Here is a 19,077-nt window from a genome sequence, read left to right as displayed (position 1 = left end):
ACTTTAAATAAGATAGTGTTTTGTAGAAAAGAATATAGAAATTGATTACCAAAATTCTCACATGGGCCCACAACATTAGCTCAAGCTACATTGGCTTAGTTAAGCTACATTGGCTTAGTTAAGCTACATTGGCTAGCAAATGAAATTTTAGCTATTCACTCCAATGGTTGGGCTATTTTTTTTTTTTTTTGCTAGCAAGTCCCTAATACTCACCATTAAAGTTCCTCTCATAAACTTGTCATGGTATCAAGATCCAATTAAGATCTTCGGTCAAAACTCTAAAATATTATTAACTCCTGCCGGTGGGTTCAAAGTTGAAACCCACCGGCTGGATTTGTTAATCTCAAAAAAAAAAAAAAAATTTTGCTTATGCTATGAGGAACTCCGTTATCTGGCCTTGTTCAATTGGTTGCGTTCCACCTCTTTTGCGCTCGTGTTTCCTTTGCTTCAAGCGTTACCTATTGGTTGGAATCTTATCCTTGGTGTCTAGCAAAGGCATAAAGTCAAAAGTGTGTTGTAATACCTCTGGTGGTTTTAGCACATACTAAAGTGTATTGTGCTTTCGTTGATGTGTGTTGGTGCGCAACACATGAATATGGGATGATCTTGATGTCTTCAACAATAATATTGGATATCATGATATACTGATCAACGGTTTGCTACCAAAAAAAAAAAAACCTTACAAGAGTTTGTGAGGTGATAGGAAAATATAAATATGATGGGTTTGAAAAGAAAGGTTTTATCGTCTTGTTGAAATATTTGGTGAGTTCCAAAATAATGGCGTTCTCCTCAAGAAAAAAAAAAGAAAATTTTGCAGGTTCGAAAAGAATGACGTCCCTGTTTGAATGGCGATTGATGGATTCGAAAAGATTGACGTTTTCATCATCAAGACAAAGAAAATTACGGGTTCGAGAAGAATGGCGTTCCCGATTTATTGACATCTTTGATGAGTTCGAGAAGAATGGCGTTCTCATCAAGAAGAAGAGTAGTATTTGGTGGGTTCGAAAAGAATGCGTTCCCAACTATATATCTATTTAATTTTAATTTTTTTTGTTTCTCCAATCGCAATGTTCGTATTACGGGCGTTGCGATTGCGGGAGGGTGTTAGAGATATATTAGTATACTAAAGATATGATAAATATCTTTAGGATATATTAGTAGTTAGGATATTAATTATATTAGGGAAATATTATCTTATGATTTATTTCAGATAAGTATTAAGAATAATATATCTTCTGAAGATGGTTTCCGGGTAGGAGTTTCTATGTACTCCTATATATATTGTAGTCATCGTTCATTATTGAACACACCTTAATAAAATCATATCGTTTTTCTCCTCTCATAAACTTGTCAGTACAACAATGCAAAAATTGATATGTGTGCGTGATATTGCAACCAAACTCCAACAAAGTTGCGCCTTCAGAAAAAGAAAAAGAAACTTCAACTAATTGTACGTTTGCAGCTCATTACGTTGCGAGAACAATAGGCCAGTGAAATGCAAGAGTTAGGACATTAGGATGCCATATACAAAGAATCTTAGTACTTCCTTCGTTTTTTTTAGATGTTATACTTTCCTAAAACGGAATGCTTCAAAATAGATGTTACACTTTTTTTATTTCCTCAAATGGAAAGTTTTATGCTTTAAAATTACTCACTTACCCTTACTTATAACAATTAACCAAAATTAAACTAACTTAATTTAACCTCATTATATACTAATCTAAATTAATTAAACCTCCTCCCTCTCTTCCACCACCCCTCCCCCACTACCTCAGCCGCCTAATCCATTCCCCCACCTGGCAGCCCCCTTCCCCACCACCACAGCATCCCCGCCCACGCAAAACCTCCCCCGCCACCCCCACCCACGTGGGTGGGGTTTTCGGGTGGGTGGTGGGGATTTCGGCAGGTGGGGTGGGTTTTCGGTGGCTGGGTAGGGTTTTCGGGTGGGTGGGTGGGGATTTCGGCTAGTGGGGTGGGGTTCTCGGTGGCTGAGTGGGGTTTCGGGTGGGTGGGTGGGGATTTCGGCGGGTGGTGGGAGAGGGGTTTGCGTTGGTGGGGGTGGTGGTGGGGGTTCACATGGGAGGGGGTGGGGAAGGAGGTTGTTGCGGTGGTGGGGAGGGGGGCTGTTGCGATGGTGGGGAGGGGGGCTGCGAGGGTGGGGAAGGGGTTGGACTGCTGGGGTGGTGGTGGGGGAGGGGTGGGCCCACTTCCTTTAATCCCCATTATTACTTTGCTTAATCTTCAATCAAAATTTTGCCTAGATAAGCAGATTTTTCAAAAGTGTAACATCTAAAAAAACGGAGGAAGTATTAGGAAGAGAAATAATAAGCATTCTAGCAAAGATTAAACTTTCAGAAAAAAGTAGTTATTCATGAATTCTGATAGATTATGTAAATATGTTAAATATGTTTTTTTTTTTTTTTTGAGGGGAAAAATATGTTAATATTTAGGAAAGATAGAATTAGCTCCTTAATTCTAGCCTAAAGTATCTCTTTGTAATTGGTATATGTAATCAGTTTTGTAAACTCAATAATTGAAGGAATTATATTCTATTATGGTATCAGATTTTTTAGGTTGATTTTTCCTCTCTTCCGCTCAACCTACTCTACTGCCGCACCTATTCTTCTCACGGCAGCTCCGCCCACTCTGCCTCCACGCTGCCACCATGACTGGCGGCGCCTCCTTACCAAAATCTAATATTTCTTCTTCTTCTCCTTTCTCATCTCTTGCGGGATCTAATGTTAAACATAACATCCCCATCACTTTAGACATGGAAAACGTACAATACTCGACGTGGGCCGAGTTATTCAAAATTCATGCACGCTCCCATCGAGTCATTCATCATATTATTCCTCCGGCAACAGGTAAAGAGAAGATACCGACAACCGATGAGGAAAAAGATGATTGGTCCACCATTGATGCAACGGTGTTGAAGTGGATATACACCACTATATCCCCTGACCTTCTCAACACTATTCTTGAACCGGATTCTACGGCCATAGAAGCATGGAATCGATTACGGGATATTTTTCAAGACAACAAATCCTCCCGTACGGTAACTTTAGAACAAGAATTCTCTAACACTTGTATGGAGGATTTCCCTAATGCATCTTCTTATTGTCAACGGCTTAAAATGTTGGCGGACCAACTCAAAAATGTTGGGGCTCCGGTCTCTAACAACCGGCTCGTTTTACAAATGGTAGCGGGCCTTACCGAAGCATATAGTGGTGTTGGTACTTTGCTTCGACAAAGTGATCCACTTCCTCCCTTTTACCAAGCAAGATCCATGCTTGTATTGGAGGAAGCCAGACTTTCCAAGAAGGTTGGTGGCGCGGTGATGGTCGCCAATGCAGTGGAGTCTTCGCTGGAAAATGGTAGTCCTAACCGTGGGTCAAACAGTGGGAAAAAGGGTCAAAAAGGATCGAAAAATGAAAAAAAAGGGGGTGGAGGTGGTCACCGGAATTCCGGTGGTGGTTACCGTGGCAACCGGAATTCCGGCGGCGGCAGCTGAACCGACGGCCAAACGCCAGCCCAGCACCAGCAGCCGGTCAGACCGTGGGGTAGTTCACCTGGACAGCAGCCGTGGCCTCCTCAGTGGGGGTATAATCCTTGGGCTTTTCCTCCTTGCCCATATCCATCCTCTCCTTCACCTTGGGTCAGACCTATGTATCAACCAAGGCAGCAAGGGGTGCTTGGGCCAAGGCCACAAGCTTATTCAGCTGAAGTTCCATCTTCTCCAACGGATATTGAAGCAGTTATGCATACTCTTGGCCTCACCCCCACCGGATCCCAATTGGTATATGGACACGGGCGCCACATCCCACATGACATCCTCCCAAGGTAATCTCTCGTCTTATTTTAATTTGAGCAATCATAATGGTATTGTAGTCGGAAATGGCCATAGTATTCCTATTTGTGGTTACGGTGATACTTCTTTACCTTCCCCTAACCCCCCCTTAGCTCTCAAAAAGGTTCTTCATGCTCCCAAAATTATTAAAAATTTGGTGTCTGTTCGAAAATTTACAACGGATAATTCTGTCACTGTTGAATTTGATCCTTTTGGGTTTTCTGTGAAGGATTTTCTGACGGGCCAATCATGAGATGTGAGAGTTAGGGTACTTTATATCCTATCACCACCACAAATCAGGCCAACAACTACTCTACCTTTGCTGCTCTTGCACCGTCTTTGTGGCATGATCGTCTGGGTCATCCGGGTGCTTCTATCATGGACTCTCTTAGGCAAAATAAATTGATTCAATGTAATAAACTTAGTCCTACTAGTGTTTGTTATTCTTGTTCTCTTGGAAAACATATTAAGTTGTCATTTGTTACATCTACTTCTTCTACTATGATGCCTTTCATTGTGATCTTTGGACTTCTCCCGTTTTGAGCTATTTGGGCCATCGTTATTATTTAGTTGTGTTGGATGATTTCACGAATTTTGTATGGACTTTTCCTTTAGCTAAAAAGTCACAAGTCTTCTCTACTTTCTTACAATTTCGTTCCTATATCCGTACACAATTTGAAAGGGAAATCAAAAATATACAATGTGATAATGGTCGGGAATTTGATAATGAGTCGTTTTGGGATTTTTGCAAAACACATGGTCTTTCCTTTCGTTTTTCATGTCCTTATACTTCCTCACAAAATGGAAAAGCTGCACGAAAATTACGTACTATTAATAATGTAGTCCGTACTTTACTTGCTCATGCTTCTCTTCCTCCAAATTTTTGGCATCATGGACTTCAAATGGCCACTTACACTAGGGGAAAAAACAGAAAGGGCTGCGCAGAAAGGGCTGCGCAGGAAGGGTTGTGCTTTTTGTAAAAGCGCAACCCTACTAGTGAAGGGCTGCGCTTTTTAAAAAAAATGCAGCCCTACTAAGCAGAAGGGCTGCGCTTTTTAAAAAAAGCGCAGCCCTTCAATAGTTTATATATTTTGATTAATGTTCTTGTATACTTCTCTTTGTTTTGATTAATGTTCTTGTATACTTCTCTTTGTTTATTTTGATTAATGTTCTTGTATACTTCTCTTTGTATATAATTTCTTGTATTTTCATCTTTGTTTTGATTAATGTTCTTGTATACTTCTTGTATACTTCTCTTTGTATATTAGTTTTTGTTCCTTTTTTTCATTTTCGTTTCATTCTTTTTATTGTTTTGGGTTTAGTATTTTCGTTTCGTTTCTCTTCTCTTCTGTTTAATTTCAGAAAATGTGAGATTATGAGTAAAAAAATGTCAAAAAAAAAAAATTTTTTTTATTTTTTTTTTTGGTAGGAAGGGCTACGCTAGTTAGGAAAAAGCGCAGCCCTTCTAGCTCAGAAGGGCTGCGCTTTTTCCTAACTAGCGCAGCCCTTCTAAGCTAGAAGGGCTGCGCTTTTTCCTAACTAGCGCAGCCCTTCTAGCTTAAGGGTTGCGCTTTTCTAGCGCAGCCCTACTTAAAAAGTGAAGGGCTGCTACTGAAAGGGCTACTGTCAAAAAGCGCAGCCCTACATGCCTTTTTTAGCGCAGCCCTTCTTCATTTTTCCACTAGTGTTATCTTCTTAATATTCGTCCAAGCCAGAATCGTGCCTATATGTCTCCTCTCCTCCTCCTCTAACAAAAAGAGCCTTCCTATTCTCATTTACGGGTTTTTGGGTGTTTGTGTTTTCCTCTTTTTCCATCCACCACTATAAATAAACTCCAACCCCGTTCTACTCCATGCGTGTTCTTGGGTTATCCGGAAAATCATAGGGGGTATAAGTGTTATGACTTATCGTCTAATAAAATAATTTTGAGTCGCCATGTGATTTTTGATGAGCAAACTTTTCCATTTGCATCATTACATACCCCACGGCCCTCCTTTTATACATTTTTAGATGATTTGCCACCTCTCCCAAAACCCCACTCGCCTGCCACTGGGCCTGCCACTGGGCCTACTTCCCCAAGCCCAACACCCGGTCCACAGCCCTTAGCTCACCCACGCATCTCCCCTCCTGCTGGGCAGCATGTCCTTGCTGCCAGCTCTCCTTCCTTGGGCCCCCAGCCCACGAGCTCCCCTCCTGCTGGGCAGCGTGTCCCTGCTGCCAGCTCTCCTTCCTTGGGCCCCCAGCCCACGAGCTCCTCTCCCTCATATTCCAGCCCTTCCTCTTCGGGCCTGCAGTCCGCTAGCTCCCCCTCCTCAAATTCAGCCCACTCTCATCCCATCCCCCCTCCTCTCCCTCACGGAAATCGGCCCATAACCCGCAGCCAACACGGCATTCACAAACCAAATAAAAAATATGCACTTCTCACTCCTAGTGATCGTTCCCCTCTTCCTTCTAATCTCGTGTTGGCCCTCCGTGACCCAAATTGGAAAATGGCTATGGATGATGAATTTGATGCTCTTATTAAAAATAAGACGTGGGAGTTGGTGCCCCGTCCTTCTAATGCTAATATCATTCGTTCTATGTGGATTTTTGCTCATAATGTAAAATCTGACGGTTCTTTCGAAAGATATAAAGCTCGTCTTGTAGGTGATGACAAGACACAGCGGGTTGGCATTGATTGTGGCGAGACATTTAGCCCGGTTGTGAAACCGGCCACCATTCGGACTGTTCTCAGCATTGCTTTATCAAAAGCTTGGCCTCTTCACCAGCTTGATGTAAAGAATGCTTTTCTTCATGGTGAGCTTCAGGAGACTGTTTATATGCATCAGCCCTTGGGGTACAGGGATCCCACTCATCCTGATTATGTGTGTCTCCTCAAGAAATCTCTATATGGCCTTAAGCAAGCCCCCCGGGCGTGGTATCGCGGATTTTGTTACTAAAATTGGCTTTTCTAACAGCAAATCGGATAATTCACTCTTCATCTATCGTCGAGGTACTGACACTGCTTATCTCCTCCTTTATGTTGATGATATTATCCTCACTGCCTCTTCTACCACTTTGCGGACATCTATTATGACTCTTCTTGGTTCCGAGTTCGCTATGAAGGATCTCGGCCCTTTGAGCTATTTTCTGGGTATTGATGTTACTCGTCATGCAGATGGTCTTTTCCTCTCACAACGTAAGTATGCTGAGGAAATTATTGAACGTGCTGGCATGTCCACCTGTAAGCCTTCTCCTACTCCCGTTGATACTAAGCAAAAGCTTAGTGGGCACTCTAAGGTGCCATGTCAGGACCCATCTCTATATCGGAGCTTGGCCGGGGCTTTACAGTACCTTACGTTTACTCGTCCGGACATATCTTATGCAGTCCAACAGATTTGCCTCTTTATGCATCAGCCTATGGATGAACACATGAGTGCGGTTAAGCGCATTATTCGGCATGTAAAGGGCACACTCACTCATGGTCTTCATCTCTACCCTTCTTCTATATCATCTCTCCTTTGTTACACCGATGCTGATTGGGGTGGTTGTCCCGATACTAGGCGCTCTACTTCTGGTTAATGTGTGTTTCTTGGTGACAATCTCCTCTCCTGGTCATCCAAGCGGCAAGCTACATTGTCCCGATCTAGTGCTGAATCGGAATACAGGGGGGTCGTTAATGTAGTCTCGGAATCATGCTGGCTCCGAAATCTACTTCTTGAACTTCATTGCCCTATTACCATAGCGACTTTGGTTTATTGTGATAACATCAGTGCGATATACTTATCTGGCAATCCGGTTCAACATCAACGAACAAAGCACATTGAGATGGATATCCATTTTGTCCGTGAGAAAGTGGCTCGGGGTGAAGTACGGGTCTTGCATGTTCCTTCTCGTCATCAAATTGCAGATATCTTTACCAAAGGTCTACCCTTGGTTTTATTTGAGGATTTCAGGGACAGTCTCAGCATCCATCCTCCTCCCGCTTCGACTGCGGGGGTGTGATAGATTATGTAAATATGTTAAATATGTTAATATTTAGGAAAGATAGAATTAGCTCCTTAATTCTAGCCTAAAGTATCTCTTTGTAATTGGTATATGTAATCAGTTTTGTAAACTCAATAATTGAAGGAATTATATTCTATTAAATTCCATCAATGCACAGACTATTTGATGAGTGTTACAGGACAGGTGGTCTATTGATGATTAAACAAGAAATTAGAATTCTGTTATGTTTGTTATAAAGATTCTGTTATGTTTGTTACAAGAGTAGTTAGCTGCTTATGATTAGTCACGTGCAGCAGCTATCCTGTCCAGTAACAATGAGACTTGGGACAGTATTGATGTATCCTGCAGCATAAACTTACTGGTATATCTCACAGGCTGACAGGCTCATGCAAACCGGAAAAACCTATCATCATTTGCAATCTGTGCTAAGTGCTAACAACTATGTTAAACATGTCCATCTTATACAAAGTTCTAGAAAGATTTGATGCGCTGTTGTCAACTCTAAGGCGGTAAAAAACTTACAAGACCTTGTTTTCAGCAAGTTCATATCACAAAACAGTAGTCAACTTGAATTTGATAGCATAGTATATGTACAAACAGCCTAACCCCAGATTTGTTGCAACTTCATAGCCAGTTGGGCAACCGACCTTCTCTTGGTAGGATGAGTAACTTCTACATCCAATGCCTCTTGCACTGCTGATAGTATATCTCTCCTAACTTTCAGAGAAAGAGGAACATAGTTTGGTCCATGAATCGTGCTCAGATCTACTACCTGGAATGATGAAAAAATCAGCAACTATGTTCAAGGGCATACTAACTTTGGAGAAAAAAAAATTGTGTAATACATATGTGAGATGGATTGATGCAGACGTATCTTCATAATGCAGCCTTCTTTGAATAATGAATAAAAGGTCCAGACATGAATTAGATGTAATATGGAAAGAAGCAAAGAGGGGATTCTATTTGCATGATCTCCAAAAAATACTCAGCCTCCTATTTATGTTATTCCATGGAGAAACCTATATAAAGGTGCATTCCCTTCACCTTAAAAATAGAAGTTTAAGCAAAAATAAGTTCAGGTAAGTTCCAAAAAATTCAATGAGTTAGATTCTAAGTTGCAGACTTCCAGTAAGTTCGGGTAAGTTCAAATCAGTACAACTATCCTTAAATCCGCTAATAGATTGAAGTGATTGACAAAAGTTGATTGATGAGTTAGAAAATTAGTTTCAATAAAATTACAATAAATATTTAGTCATGATGCACAAGCACTAAGGTTAATCAAATATTAGCAAGGAAGATTTCACACAAATCTGTAGAGAAATAGCTTACCTGCTGCAACCAAGGAATAATAGATTCAACAACTCTATGTTCCAAGACACATGATGCTAAAGCGGTAAACAGATTGCTGATGGTTTCGTTTGACAAACAATCCAGTACAGGACCAGTTCCATCAATGAGTTCAATCAGAAGTAGTTGTTCGCCTGAATAGAGAGCTTCTCTGTAGGCAAGATCGAGGTCACCTTCACACAGATGCTCCTTTACATTTTTCCAGATATCATTTTCGTTCACTCTTCCCATCTGCCGAGCATTACCAGGGGAAACTGAAAAGGAGGCCCGGTCATTCTTTCGACTATTATGATAGCTCATGTTCTGCATATCCTGCCCAGTACTTTTTTCAGGTCCATCTCCTATACGGTTTCTGTTCACCATTGACAATGGTTGTCTCCTGGAGTCCAGACCTGAGCTACTTGAATTGCTTTTATTTTTTATCCCTGTTGCTTTTCCCTCCCAAACTTCTTTGTTTCTTGAATGGCGTGCAGAAGGATATCTGTCCAGCGTGTCCACTGATTGCCTAGGAGTGGAAGTATTGGAGATTCCTGAAACACTTGTCCGGCCTTTTTCAGCATATCGCATGCTTGAATGATCATTATTCTTGCCACTATGAACAAGGTCATGTGTTATTCTGTCAACAGCATGTTCTAGACTTGAAACTTTTAGCTGTATGACAGATAAGGTCTCCATGGTGCTCATTGTAAATCCCTTCAAAAAAAAAAAAAAAAAAAAACAGACAGCAGTTGTAATAGCAATGAAATACTGTACGAATCTACTGCAGAAAGATGAAAACTTGACTGCTTGACTGTAATGAAGAGGAGCTGAAACATGCAAAGAAGGAAGACATCTAAAAGTTACCTGTAGAAGATCCATCAAGCTTGACTGCTTCTTTTCTATTTCCAAAAGCTGTTTTTGGATGGAACTGATCTCATTATGGACATTGTCTGTCCTGGAATGATAAATTCGGACAGAACGGCAATCTTCAGCTTCAGTTACAGTAGAATCAAGACTTGTACGATCTTCCACCTTTGATATGTATGATTGCTTCTCAGTTTCAACATCAGTTTTTCTCGTTCCAAACATTTTATCTCCTTCTGCTGAATTCATGATATCAGCTCTACGAGAATGGCTATTATAAGCTGACATAAACCTGTTAGTAAAATTGTCTGAGACATGATTAGATGCAGAGGACCACTCTTGCTTGTCATCAACATAATCATACTCTTGCCCAACTCCCTGCAAGCTTATGACATCAGCTGTGACTGTTTCCTGTGTCTTACTAGCAGAGCTACTCTCAGATTCGTCGTTGTTAATATATCCGGTAGAACTAGAGTGCATCTTTGGGACAGCAACATCTACATGCCACTCACTGTTATTAGACTTGCTGAAATTCTCAAGAATATTAGGGCTTCCTTTTCTAGTAGACAAGGGAACTCTTTTCCTGACAATATTGGTCGTTGATTCTTTATGAGCAACATCATTCCACATAGAGCTACCAGCACTAACCCGATCACCAGGATCATCTCCACATAAACTATCTGCAATATGTCAGATTTACTGTCAGATTGGATCAGAAAATTGACTATGAGCATATGGCAAACCTGGTGGATGATATGGAACAGCTGAAATATGTGTTGTGTCAATCAAAATTGCCAACATCCCGAAAAAATGCATCAGCAAAATAAAAAAGGTTCAGTGCAGTGGAATATTTGCAGGTGTTTTGTGTTTCCATAAGTAACAAACTTAATTTAATTATAGAAAGATCCTACAACAGCAACAGCCAGTAAGAAATCCTACAGCTGAAATCCAGATAATTGACATTATTATTTTGAAAATTTAAACCAATTAAGACTAGTGAAGAGGCCATTTTAGAAGATTTTGTGGCAATATTCATTCTCAAATTCATAGAGTGGAATATTAGCAGGTGTTTTGTGTTTCCATAAGTAACAAACTTAATTTAATGATAGAAAGATCCTACAACAGCAACAGCCAGTAAGAAATTCTACAGCTGAAATCCAGATAATTGACATTATTATTTTGAAAATTTAAACCAATTAAGACTAGTGAAGAGGCCATTTTAGAAGATTTTGTGGCGATATTCATTCTCAAATTCATAGAGTTGAAACTCATATAGGACTATTTATGAAATCCAGATAATTGACATTATCCTCAATCGTCTCATACACAAGCAATCTTGTCTTACAAAAACATTTAAAAATCGCATTAAACCAAGATACAACAAGTTATCAATGGCTAACAACATATCGACTCTTTTGTAACCCCAAAAGGCAAATCACTTTACAGGGATCTCAATTCAATCAAGTTGTTGTTTTATCGAAGAGAATGAAAGCACTATGGCCAATCCCATTCTCAGCCCAAGTCTACACTGATCAGCCTCAGCTCTCTCTTTATTACAGTTGTAATGTGATGTCATTAGCTAGCTGTAATGTGATGTCATGTTATGTCTTTTATAGCTGTTATTTTGCTTTTACCCAAGTTGATCCTAGTTTACACTTGGCAACATCCTAGAGAGTAGCCTCCACTACATACAGTGATGTAATATGTACTGCTGATCATTACAAGGAAATGAGCACAATCACAGACTTGGATTAATGGAGAATACTAGGCTACACAACAACTAGTTCTTCACTCTCACAATTTCTTGACCCAAGCCCTCAAACAATCTCTTTGACATCAAGAACACGTTAAATAAACTCAAAACTTCTTCGAGAATATAATTATATGATATAGATGGTCCATGCAAATGAAAACTTAGCACGAGTATGAACCAAAAAAAGGCACGATATTTACTGAAGATGTGATCTTGAAACTAAAATCATAAATTTACAACAATCCTAAGGTATGATTGGATATCAAATCCTAGGGTGTGGTTAAGTCATATAACCAGAACTTCAAGTTCAGACAAACCTCTGATAGCAGACACAGTATCTGAAGCTTCAGGCACATCCTGCCTTCCAATACTTCTCCAGCAATGGAGTGCTTGCAATACTGTATCTCTGACTGGTTTCACCTGTATAATTAAAGGAAACATAACATATGTTAAAGGATACCTTCATGATGTAGGTTCTAATAAGGGAAAAGAAAAAAAAAGGCTTATCAATGTCAACCTTATCAAAGCGACATGACTCAAGCGTTTGTATGCAGGAAGCCTTAAAAGGTGCCAAGAAGGGTCCCCCACTTGAAGCTATCTCTCCCAGTGCTAATGATGCAGCCTTGCGAGTTGTCCAATCAGTATCCTTTAGAGCTTCTTGGATGCTGCAAATTGCAGCGGATAAAGCACTATGTGACAGAGCGCCTCCCGCCTAGAGCAATAACAACGTGCATGTAAAATCCAGACATCCAGTAGATAACAATTAACTTCATTAAATTTTAGATGATAAATTTCTGTGCTTGGCATGTATGTCATCATTTGATAATTGATACAAGAATATCTACTGCTTGCTTCTCTTTGATGCACAAAATAGGTGGTAGCATAATTATAGACTATACTGTACCAAATAGAAGAAAACTTCATATGCCATGGGATTTTATTGTATCAATTTTCAGATTAAGTTCATTTCATTAGGCACTTCTACAACTGCGAAATTGATGAAACATGAAACTTAAAAGTAAACGAAGCAAGTATGCAGGATGCTTAAATGTCAGTATCTTGACATAGATGACCCTCCTACTCCCCTGCTTATACATAAGAAACAGCATAATTGAGCAAACATATCTACAATATATTGATCACATGTACACCAAGGAACTAAACTAACCTGAATAAGACTTTTGTTTAACTCTATCACTGCCGGTTTAGCCATAAAGTTGGGATTCTTAAGCAACTTCATGGTGCGAGCCAACATCTTTTGCAAGATCGACACTGGAGGATCACTCATGTTGTCAATAACCCTGGCCAGGCACAAAGCCGCACCGCCCTGAATCTGCTTATTCTGATCACCTAAGGCTTCAAACAAGGGCCTCACCAGCACAACAAAGATACCATCACTTTCAACATGACGATTACCAAACTCTGATGCAAATACACCCATTGTCTCCACACATGTATCCCTAACAACAGTGTCCTGATCCTTGAGTCTTTTAACAATTGAAGCAACCATCTTCCCCAAGTGCGAACCTATAAGATCCCCATGCATTTTTACTAGAACACCCATCATTCTAATACACTCCTTACGAACTGCACTTTTCTGCTCTGAATCAGAATCCAATATACAAGATAAAAATGGCACAATTCCATCTGGGGTCAAACTTTCAGCTGTTTTCTCCAGCTCCTGAACTCCAATTTGGTATGTATCACGGTCCGAAATCTTATTTATAGCAAGAACAGCTCTATGCTTCAGTTTATACACATCTTGTTGTGGGTTAACCACCTTTCTTAGACCTTTTGATTTCAACTCAGTTCTTCTCTTCATCTTTCCTTACTTTCTTTTCCAAAACCTCGATTTCGCAAAGACTGAAGGATCAAACAGTGAACACTCTCAGTAGACTGTAATGCACCACCAAGCACACTATGTGCTACAATACTGAGTTATTCATAGGTCAATAGAACACTGTAGGAGCTTCCACAGTGATCCTACTTTGTGCTGCAATACATCAAACAACATAAATAAATCACAGATTTTAGTAATCATATACTTCCTCCGTTCCATAATAAGTGAAACACTTCTCTCACAAAGCTCTCACATAAAAGAGAGACATGTTTCACTTATTATGAAACGGAGGAAGTATACCATATTGTTTTTTGACACTATACACATACTCCATTTTGACCATCTCGTATTATCTATAGTTCTATATACTTATTAGATTAGTCTCCATATATATTTTCAAAATATCAACTCTTCGTAATGTTTACTTAAACAAAACTAATTACACTAATGATAAAACTGTACATTGGCAACGCGCAAAGTCTTTTCAGCAACCAGGAACCAATAAAATCAATTTGGTACCAAATTAAAATATACCAAAATATATATATATCAAATACCAACCTCGTTTAGCGATTTTTGGCCCCCATTAGATATTTATAAAGATATAGAAACACGAAAATAAACATACAATGAAAACCCACAAAAAATCTCACTCATATTTTCTTAAAAATAAAGCACAATGTACTATATTGTATATACAATGATATTTCTGCCAAGATCAACTTCAATATTAAAGAAAAGGAACCTCAAACCACAAAAGGTAGTAAGAGAAACACTTACATTCTGCAAAATGTTCAATAAACGCCATTGTTGACGAGCTTGAAGCTCGAGAAGAAGCTGAGAAGAGAGAGAAACTTCAAAGGAAACTCATTCTACGCACAAGTACGATACCAGGGTGTGGGTTGAAATTTTAAACTGAGAAAAATTCAAATTTTTTGTATTTTATTGGAATTTTAAATCATTTTTAAAAAAAATGGTAATAAAACCAATTCAAAATCTGGAAATATGGAATGTGAATAGTTTGGAAAATAGTTACTTCTCATAATGAATTTGGATTTGAGTATAGCAGTACTGGCAGAAAGTGAATAAAAAAAACAAAAGGAATCTGAGAGAAATTCAAAATTCGAGGTAGAAATTAAGGAGAGAGGAGAGAGAAAGAGGTGGATGGTCATTTTCGCGCTCTTCTATGTTTTTCGAATTCAGAGAGCGTTAGTATTTACCTATCGATGTGGGTCCTGTAAATTAACCTTTGGAAGTTCAACCAGATTCACTGTTTAGGCTATGTTCAGTTCACCTGAAATTTTCTGATCTGAACTTATCTGATCTGATCTGAACTTATTTTTTCTGATCTGATCTGATCTGAACTTATTTTTTCTGATCTGATCTGATCTGATCTGATCTGATCTGATCTGATCTGATCTGATCTGATCTGATCTGATCTGATCTGAACTTATTCTTTCAACAAGATCTTATCTTTTATAAAATATATTAGTACTATTATATTATTACTTTGTAAATCATTATTATGCAATACATTATAAGATATTCTTTATAGTTTACTATTATTATCATTTATTTCTATTACAACTTTTATACAACTTTTATTATTAATAATAATATATTATTATTATCATTATTATAAGAACAACAATAATAATTATAATCATAATTATTATTATTACTAAAAATAATTATATAACTCAAGTCATTATTTTATAAGAGCACTTATACAATGTTTCACACTTTCCTTAAAAAAAAGTTTCACACTTGAGAAGTCGGCAAACTGAACTCTTTTTTTTCCATATAAAATAGAACAAGATATACAAACAACTATGACTTGAGCAAAAAATAAATAAATATCGTGCAACTTCAAATAGCTAGAGAGATTTGAAATTCGGTAGGAAGAGGTATACCGAATCTAAATTTATAATTTGTATCTCACACTTAGCTTATTTTGAAATGTTATCCGAACATAGTAGTTTCTTATCATGAATTTGAGATATCATATTTTATATATTTCTTATTTTTGCGTCATCTTATGTTCTTAACACGTGGCTTTTAATTTTCTATTATTTAATAACAACAAAATAACTTAATATAATAATAACAATGACATTTATAATGGTAACAATAAGATTAATAATAATTACCAATATTAATAATTAATAAGTACAACAACAACATAAATAATAATTCTTTTGAACAAATGTACTAGTAAATAATAATACCCCTTTGTATTTTTTTTATCTTTGTCACTTAGAATCTTGACACTATTCACATAAGAGATAATCTTTTAGATTTTTCTCAATATATAAGAAAAAATATAGTCATGTGGGGTCTTGTTTGATTCGTCTCAATGAGTACTTTATTAATATTCAATTATTATAATTTTTATTAATATGTAGTGAAAGATATTTAATAATAATAAGTTTTTAAATATAAGCATGATATGATCTGAACTGATCTGATCTGATCTGATCTGATCTGATCTGATCTGGTCTGATCTGATCTGATCTGATCTGATCTGATCTGAACTTATTTTTTCTGATCTGATCTGATCTGAACTTATTTTTTCTGATCTGATCTGATCTGATCTGATTAGATCTGAAATAAGCAAAAATAAGGTGAACTGAACATAGCCTTAGTGTTTCCTACAACTCTACAAGGTTGCGTTGGTATTACGGTCAAGTAGAGTTGGGCATGAGCTAGCCTGGTTTGACGTGACTTTGGTCTGGTTTGGCAATTGGCATGAGCTTTGCATGAACCAAGAGGCCCGATGGTGAGTCGTGAACACCGGTATTAAATTTTGGCCTGGCCGTGATGGAAAAGATTATGCTTAATTTTAAATTGTGCATATATACAAGAAAAGGAAAAAACTTCAGGGGATTACATCGTACATTTCCTTTCTTGAAATTGCGATTTGAGGACAAACAAAAAAAAAAAATCCTTGACCAATTTGAGGTCTAATCTAATGTGGCAAGTGGGTTGATAAGTACCAACATGTGCTTGCCTCTATGTGTTACCTGATTTTTGCAATTTCTTTTCAAAAATAACTGAACTCATATAGTGGTTGTTTGGTTGATATGAGAAAACATAAGAAGTGAAATTATTTAGGAATTAGAAAAATTAGTAAAGTGTTTATGGCTTGTTCTCTTTACTTGCTTCCTTACATGTTCTAAACTTTTCTTTTTTTTTTCGAATTTTGCTTGTACTTTTTCCTAAGCTTGTCTTACATTTTAAGAACTTTTTTAACTTTCTTCCGAGCTTTTTAGAACTATTCTTGTTTTTTCCTAAACTTTTCTTATTTTTTCCAAATATGTTTATATTGTACCACTATACCCTAATTGTTTCAACTTTGTTCACTAAGACTATGTTCAGTTCACCTTATTTTTGCTTATTTCGGATCAAATCAGATCAGATCAGGTCAGAAAAAAGTGATCAGATCATGCTTATATTTAAAAACTCATTATTATTATTAATACTATTATTTACTAGTACATTTGTTCAAAAGGATTATTATTGTTGTTGTTGTACTTATTAATTATTAATATTGGTAATTATTATTAATCTCGTTGTTATTATTATAAATGTCATTGTTATCATTATTTTAAGTTATTTTGTTGTTATTAAATAATAGAAAATTAAAAGCCACGTGTTAATAACATAAGATTGGCGCAAAAATAAGAAATATATAAAATATGATAGCTCAAATTCATGACAACGAAACTACTAATTAAGTTCGGATTACATTTCAAAATAAGCTAAGTGCGAGATACAAATTATAAATTTCGATCCGTTATACCTCTTCTTACCGAATTCTAAATCTCTCTAGCTATTTAAAGTTGCACGCTATCCATTTCTTTCTTGTGCAAGTCATAGTTGTTTGTATATCTTATTTTATTTTATATGAAAAAAAAGAGTTGAGTCTGCCGATTTTTGAAGTGTGAAATATTTTTTTCAAGGGAAAGTGTGAAACATTTTATTAGTACTCTTATAAATTAATGACTTGGGTTATATAATTATTTTTAGTAATTATTATTATTATAATTATTATTGTTGTTATTATAATAATGATAATAATTATTATTATTAATAAAAGTTGTGTAAAAGTTGTGATAGATTTAAAATGATAATAATGGTAATACTATAAATAAGATCTTATAATGTATTGCATAATAATGAGTTACAAAGTAATAATATAATAGTAATAATATGTTTTATAAAAGATAAGATCTTGTAAATTAGATCACTTCAGATCAGATCAGATCAGAATAGTTCAGATCAGAAAATTTCAGGTGAATTAAACATAGTCTAAAGCACATCGATAAAGAAAATCCTATCATAACGCTTCTTTAATAATGTCAACAAAAATCATTTGTAAATTAGTTTCTTAACTTTGTAATATTTTATCATCTATCTCATAAAGAAGATGCATGACATCTATGGTAATTTCATCTTGATATAATCCCAAATTGTTTTGTCTTAGACCGTTTTCTCAATCTTTAGTCTGTCACTCTTTTCTACAAAATCCTATGATATGACTCATAAGTTTTATTCACTTGGAACATAGGGGACCAAATTTAAAGTCAGACATTAGTATAAAAATCTTGCCAAAAACCACAAAGTCAAGGCAAGCTTTTTGGGTTGCTAAATCTCACACTTTTTTTCAATCCAGGTCGATCAGGCTAGTAAGTCTAGACATGTTTGTCCAAATATTCTAAATTTGAGTAGTATATGCATTTCAATTGTTTTTCTAATTTGATATCAAGGTGCTCATTCTCTAATCTTACATTATCATGTTTGTCGAAATCTTGTCAATAAATCCACTAACCCATCAATACTAGTTTTTGTCAATATTTCATGATCTTAAATGCATACTTTACCTTCTAATTTCTGAATCCTCATTAGTAAATATCATACTTTTGAATACATAATAGTTCTAATAACACTCATATGATTCCTAAACGTTCCATCAAATCCATTTATCCTCAATTAAACTAAGTCGAATGAAATCCTTTAGTCCATTTAAATCTTCCATACACTTGAAACATAACCGCGCACATCTTTTTATACACGCGGGTATGTTCTACATCCAAACCATTCCAAACATATAGCATCTCCCGTTTTGACTCCCATTCGCATACGACTCGAACGTCTCCTAAAAGGCTTAAAATATAGAAGTACGTGACAAAACCCACTTGGAAGCAAAGGTTTAAACTGACCTAAAATCAAAATAGCTCATTGTAAGCACAAAATTATGTCTCCCCATGTACGTCGTATCCAATGATGAAACATACCGTCATCCTATTTGGTCTGGTCCAAACGAAGAGCTATCAAACGAGCTAAATCGAAAAGCGTTTCGAAAACGTAAAGACTAATTATATAATCTAAGTCCAGTTTTAAAGATCCAATTAATTATTATTCTTGATAATTTATTATTTTTCACATTTTATATTAATT

The 19,077-nt window shown here is 37.0% G+C and overlaps 2 protein-coding genes across 3 annotated transcripts; one reads left to right on the top strand and one right to left on the bottom strand.

The window, feature by feature from the left end:
* Positions 1 to 2,665: 2,665 nt before the first annotated feature.
* LOC104886870 (uncharacterized) lies at positions 2,666 to 3,511 on the top strand. The gene has a single exon (XM_010671399.1). It carries the CDS (start codon positions 2,666 to 2,668, stop codon positions 3,509 to 3,511), a length of 846 nt encoding a protein of 281 aa, XP_010669701.1.
* A 4,655-nt stretch (positions 3,512 to 8,166) lies between these two features.
* On the bottom strand, positions 8,167 to 14,705 carry LOC104886788 (TORTIFOLIA1-like protein 2). 2 transcript variants are annotated; one of them, XM_010671300.4, is made up of 7 exons: positions 14,398 to 14,705; positions 12,946 to 13,640; positions 12,295 to 12,489; positions 12,095 to 12,197; positions 10,025 to 10,704; positions 9,164 to 9,874; positions 8,167 to 8,606 (listed from the first exon to the last, which is right to left on the bottom strand). In XM_010671300.4, the coding sequence occupies exons 2-7, from the start codon at positions 13,597 to 13,599 to the stop codon at positions 8,436 to 8,438; spliced, it is 2,514 nt and encodes an 837-aa protein (XP_010669602.1). In that variant the 5' UTR covers positions 13,600 to 13,640; positions 14,398 to 14,705; the 3' UTR covers positions 8,167 to 8,435. The 2 variants fall into 2 exon arrangements, with proteins under 2 accessions (XP_010669602.1, XP_010669601.1); XM_010671299.4 differs by having other exon boundaries at positions 12,946 to 13,770; positions 14,398 to 14,704.
* Positions 14,706 to 19,077: the final 4,372 nt, after the last annotated feature.

This window comes from Beta vulgaris, chromosome 2 (assembly GCF_026745355.1).
Source record: "Beta vulgaris subsp. vulgaris cultivar EL10 chromosome 2, EL10.2, whole genome shotgun sequence".
Classification (NCBI taxonomy): domain Eukaryota; kingdom Viridiplantae; phylum Streptophyta; class Magnoliopsida; order Caryophyllales; family Amaranthaceae; genus Beta; species Beta vulgaris.
The sequence above is the reverse complement of the archived record's forward strand: the minus strand, read 5'-3'. Positions and strand labels throughout refer to the sequence as shown.

What these genes read in the sequence shown, in the direction of transcription:
- LOC104886788 (XM_010671300.4), bottom strand. Translation starts at nt 13,599, where the DNA reads ATGAAGAGAAGAACTGAGTTGAAATCAAAAGGTCTAAGAAAGGTGGTT. An exon ending in AGTCATGTCGCTTTGATAAG is followed by an intron (nt 12,198 to 12,294) that starts GTTGACATTGAT and finishes TTAATTATACAG; the next exon opens with GTGAAACCAGTCAGAGATAC. An exon ending in TTATTCCTTGGTTGCAGCAG is followed by an intron (nt 8,607 to 9,163) that starts GTAAGCTATTTC and finishes TCATCATTCCAG; the next exon opens with GTAGTAGATCTGAGCACGAT.
- LOC104886870 (XM_010671399.1), top strand. Translation starts at nt 2,666, where the DNA reads ATGACTGGCGGCGCCTCCTTACCAAAATCTAATATTTCTTCTTCTTCT.